Below are 5,509 nucleotides of genomic sequence, written 5' to 3' on the forward strand. Positions count from 1 at the left end.
TTCAAGGACCTTATGAGTTTGTCAATCTGAAAGAATCTTCTTGGTTGGATGCAAACAAACACTTAACAGAGAGCAAGTGCCCCATGTGTTATTTAGGCACAGAAAAGCATTTCCATTTCACTTTTTAGTTCTTGAAAACTTCGGTACTCTATTGGATTTTAGTGACTTAATAAATGAAAGTAGTGGAATGCCTGAGTTCCATATCTTTCCAGAAAGGATGGTCCCTGCACATACAAATATCATCTCTCTTCTAAGATGGGGAGAAATTAATATAAAGTGGGCTCTCAATGAAGTCAAAGAGAAACCGAGCTATTTGAAAACCAGGGTTCCACCAGTCATATCAAGAATATAGTATGCTTGGGGAAGACAAGCATGAAAATTTTTGGCTGACTGTGACAGTCTCTCGACTCTTTTAGCTGCTTTTTCTAGATACTCAGAGAATTCAGGATCCAGTCAATTACTCAATCCACTGTCAGCCAGTCAGGGAGCAGAACGTTCAGGACTGTAGCTCAGTCGTGTAGCCCAAGAGAAGACAACAGACTACTTCCAGGAGTGAGATTATGAGCATTCAAAGACTGAATGATCTTTGCCCTAAACATTTGCCAAATACACACAACTAATGAATGAACTGGTGGGCACTGCAGGATGCTTGTCTATGACTTAGAAACAGGAAGAGAGACTGAACTGATAAATTACTGGCTATGTATATTTTGGCCAGCACATTTGACTGTCTAAAGCACTAATGAATCCCTTAATGGTTTTCATTTCTCACAATCCTCCACCAGCAGTAATTCATTTCAATGTTAAATGCATCAGGGACTGTAAATCTGTTTGAAACTCTTCACAGTGAAAGACATTCATTATAAGAAATTAATTACTCTTAAACAATCTTTAAAAATGCATTAAATAAGTGATACCAAAAAGGACCATCTACAGCCTTGATGTTATATGGAAAAAATTGATGTTATGGAAAAAATAATCTTTTTCCATAATGATATATTTAGTTGTTCTAAAAAATCTTCCCACATCTGGTTCTCTAATCGAGGAACTAACTGTGTGATAATAATAATAATAATAGAAAATTTAATGGAAATTACCACTGCCTTTTGTATAAAACCACAGGTTCCTGTGATGTCCATGCTAACAGGAACTGCCTGCCTGCAGTAAATTACATCAGGCAAGGCTATTTGAGTATGCACACTGTGACACTAATTCTCACTGACTACAGTGTAAACGGCACCTGCTTGTGCAAGGGATGAATAATCCCATCATACCAGCAGCCAACTGGAATGTGTTTTGCAATTCATGGACACCTGGAATGAAGTAAAGTTGTGTCAACATACAATGGTTACTACTGTAATTATCTGTGTTGCAGATGGATTTAAGAGCAATCTCTTCGTATTTGGGCATCTTTTTCAGCATGGTGGTGTTTAAATACTAATGAAAACACTGGCTAGCATTGCATGCAAAATAACAGTTAATTAATTGCAAACAGTTCTAAAGGAAAAGCAGATTTATATTTCTCAAAATTAACTCTGATATCATGAGAATGTGAAACTAAAATGGTGTGATTTCAGAAATTCTTCCCATTGGAAAGGGGAACTTTTTTTTTTAAGAACAGCTTCAAGAATTACGTTGCTTCACTAAAAACCTTAAGATTAAAGTAATTGCAAACTGTTGCATTTTTTCTTTGGCTGGCGTTTTTTTGGTTGTTTTGTTTGTGGGTTTTTTTTAATTATTGCAATACTTACCAGAAAAACAATTTTGACTAGTTCAAACTTTGGTTTCCAGGTGTGGCTTAGCATTGCTATGCCAATGGAGCACATATCCTTTCAGTTAATTTCACCAGTGCTGTGAGATCCCTTGCTGGCAGAAAACCCCCTGCACTCAGGGTCAGAGCCGAAAACCCACACCTACCAGCACTGCTATGTCGTGGAGTGCACTCACATTGGTGTTTACCAGCTGGGAGCCACCTGAGGGCTCAACACTGGCCCTATTCAGGTGAAGAAAGGTTTATATGCACCTAATGTGTGAATAAATACATGCATACATACGTAAAAAGACAAAGGGCAGCTTTTAAGGGCAAGCACGGCTGACCGAAACCCCACTTTTCCTTCTTTTGGGATTACTCAAGGAAAAGGGCGAAGAATGAGCACTGCTCCTTAGTGGTATTAGCAGAGCAGGTATTTCGAACAGTTCAATGCTCTGAAGAGTGGAGAGGCTGCACCACTGATCTTGGTGAGGGGTAAGACCTTTGCACTACACACTGGGAGCTAAATCTGAGACTGTAGCAATATGCTATGACACAGGTACGATTCTGTTCAGCTCACCTGCTCAGAGGTTTTATAGAAGGCCACTGAGGCATTGACAAGTTTGAGCCTGTCCTCCATCTTCAGCATCAGCTGCTGCCAGTGCAGGGCCACCTTTTCGGCACACTCTCTGATAGCATCAGCATCGTAATGCCCAGCCTGTAGCAACACTTCGGCTTTCTGCTGGACCTGCAGGGCACTCTGGTGTGTCTTCTGTAAGGAAGTGGCATGAAAGAGGGACTGTGTATGAGGGGAGGAAAGAGAGGTTGTACAGATGTGCCAGATGTATGGTAGAAAGGTGAAGCAAGGCGTGAGCATGGAGATGTGAGAGAATGAAACATTTTCAGAGTTATCTTCAGTTCACGGTTACTTTCTGCAAAGCATTTTAGTTTCAATTATTCACACACATTTGCATCATGTTATTCAAGTCTGGGACAAGCAAGCCCTGGATAAGATGGGTTAGCTCCACTGATCAGCTACTGCCCCCTTGGGCAACAACCCGGGGTGGGGTTCCTGGCGGATCCATTTCGAGAACCCCAATGCAGGCAGCTGTTGTGCTGTTGGGCAACAACCCAGGGTGGGGTTCCTGGCAGATCCATTTCAAGAACCCCAATGCAGGCAGCTGTTGTGCTGAGCTCCCACCCAGCCTGTACTCGGTGCTGACTGCACCCCACACCATCTGCAGACACAAAAGTAAACACCAAAGAGTTGGCAAGCTCTGGGCCTAATCACCCTAATTTGACTCTTGCCAGGCAGTTTGCTGGCATCAGCAGCTTTACCCATGCGTGTAATTATCCTGTCCACAGGATATAAAACATCAACCCCAGAAGACATGAAGATGCCTTACCAAATGACATGAACTATATCACAATATCGGCCCCTACAACATACACTTCTGAAAGTCAGTTCACTCACATTAGAGCTGCACTATGCTACCTTTAAGGGCAGGGCTGGGGGAGTCAAGCCATTTTCTCCATTGTTTCCCAATTTACTCAGTAGCCACTTTACAGGCAGAACTGAATTATCTGCTCCATTCCCCAGCCTACACCAGCTCCTCTCAGAGTAACCAAGTGGTAGCTACACCTTTCTCTGTGAGTTTCTGAGAGGAAAATAGCCCCCAGCCCTTCACAACCTCCCAAGTAACTGTTCAGGCATGGTTTAGTCCAATATTTGATTTTAACTTTCTGAACAGAAGCCCTAAAAATCCCAAAGACTCCTCTGTTCTGCATCCCATTTGTAACTGCTGCTGACAAATTCTCATGTGATACTTTCATGATCTAATCCTTGAACCTGGAAAGAAGCTTGAAATCATCTGGCAATACACTGATGAATTATGCAATGTAGAGAAAGCTATTTGCAAAAAAAGGGATTAATACTTGGCAGAAACATTTAGGAAGATCTTCAAGAACAACTGGTTAAATTTAATATCCATCTGCTTTACTGATGTTAGAGTCGTAATACTTGTTTTAAATAGACTTTAAAGGATTTCAACTGAAAATCAATTCCACATCTAGAATGCCTTTAGAGAACAGTCTGCCCTGTGTGCTTTGCTGATCTCTTCCCCATATTGAGCTTTAAACACTTTAAATATTTAATCTAGTGTTTTCTCCCTTTGAAAACTTATTTTCCCCTTACTGTGGCATAACCCTCTTCTCCCTCTGTGATTTGCATTTACCACCAAATACAAGCACTTCCCCAATGGCAGCAAGCTGCGAAAACACAGCCAGTGAGTGTCTTGTTCCCCGCTGCTGTCTGGTGACGGCTGCCAAGATGTGGTCAGCACAGCTTGGTATCAGCCAGCTCATACAGAATTGATAGAAAACTTCTTCATTTTCCCTTAGGATTGGCAATAGCTGCTCCTTCCTTAGTGTGAATGGAGCTGGATCAAAACAGGTCACTAGCTGAGATTTAAACTCTATACCTACTAGCAACACTATAATGTATATTAACTTATTTAAAGTTTACCAGAAGACACAAAGACACGTTTCCCACCATACATCAGGCATTTCTTACAACCTCCATTACGGAAATACTATTTTCATAATTTAAAGTTTAGTTTAGTTTTGGTTATTTTCAAATATATATAAAACACAGCAAGGGATTTTCTAACTTGTTCTTTGCTCTGTATAAAGGTAACAAAATAACCTGGGAAGCACACACATCTTGTTAAGCAGGAACAGGAAAAGCAATGACCCCTTTTTCTTGAAACCGGAGCGAGCCCGCCCTGTGAGTGTAGGGTTTGTTCATAATGACAAAGATAGATAAAGCACTGAGCCTAACCATGAGCCCTGTAGCACCCTACTCAGCAGAGTCCTTAGCCCTCCACTACTTCTCATTCCAAGGAAACCAGCTCAGAGGAGCTTCCTGACATGTCCTGGCCCCATGAGTGAGGCAAATGAGTTTGTGCACAATTAGTTTTCAAGGGCCAGGTCAAAGATGTGCTTCTCCAGGGCAAGGAGGGGCAAGAGCTCAGTTTTACAGGCAATTCTTAAAAATCACCCCTTCTTCCTTTTCTTCAAAGTAAAGTTATTTGAAAATGTGGGTTTGAATGAATGTCTCTTTTGCTGTCAACAAAAGGAGACTGGAATGAAACAAAGGTTTAATGTGAGAGCTTTATCCAGTAACAAAGATATTAATAAATGAACACTGTGAAATGATCTGCAAATAGTGGACGTGGGAAGAAATTGACTTCACAAAATTTCCCATTTTCTGATCACTTTGTGAATTTTAATCTTCTTATTTTTTTATCAAAGAAATTATCAGGAGATCTGTGTGTCTCATTTTCATGAACGGAAAGGCTGATACCTGACAGACGAAGAACTAGCTGCAGACAGTAAATAATTTATTTTACTCTTAACCTCTGGTTGCATTACAAATTTAATGATAAATTGATTTTCTAAAGTTTTTATTCCTTCTGTTCCTTCAAGCAAGCAACAACAGATGCCCAAGAGATAACCTTTTGTATGATGTTCACCTGGGAAGGAGAAACAAAGTTAACTTATTGGTGTTACCTCTATGGCCAGCTGAAACTGCTCATGCTCTCGCTGGAGCTGCTCAGCTTCAGAGAGGGAGCTTGCATTGACAAGGCTTGCATTCAGCATTGATTCACCATTCCGGATCCAGCCAAGCACCTGTAAAGAAAGGATGTGCTTATGGAAAGGTTGCTTCAGTACAAAAGTTTATGTAGTCACTGATCGGAA

The 5,509-nt window shown here is 41.0% G+C and overlaps 1 protein-coding gene across 1 annotated transcript in view; it reads right to left on the bottom strand.

Moving 5' to 3' along the window:
• Nucleotides 1-2,330: 2,330 nt before the first annotated feature.
• LOC104466706 (kalirin-like) overlaps nt 2,331-5,509 on the bottom strand; it is a gene marked incomplete at both ends in the record, with an annotated part of 33,085 nt that continues 29,906 nt past the window's right edge. Inside the window, 2 exons of the mRNA XM_010080229.1 lie at nt 2,331-2,549; nt 5,321-5,440. Coding sequence (XP_010078531.1) covers nt 2,331-2,549; nt 5,321-5,440 — 339 coding nt within the window. The remainder of the gene's footprint in view (nt 2,550-5,320; nt 5,441-5,509) is intronic.

Source organism: Pterocles gutturalis, unplaced genomic scaffold, assembly GCF_000699245.1.
Source record: "Pterocles gutturalis isolate BGI_N339 unplaced genomic scaffold, ASM69924v1 scaffold6694, whole genome shotgun sequence".
In the NCBI taxonomy this organism is placed as follows: domain Eukaryota; kingdom Metazoa; phylum Chordata; class Aves; order Pterocliformes; family Pteroclidae; genus Pterocles; species Pterocles gutturalis.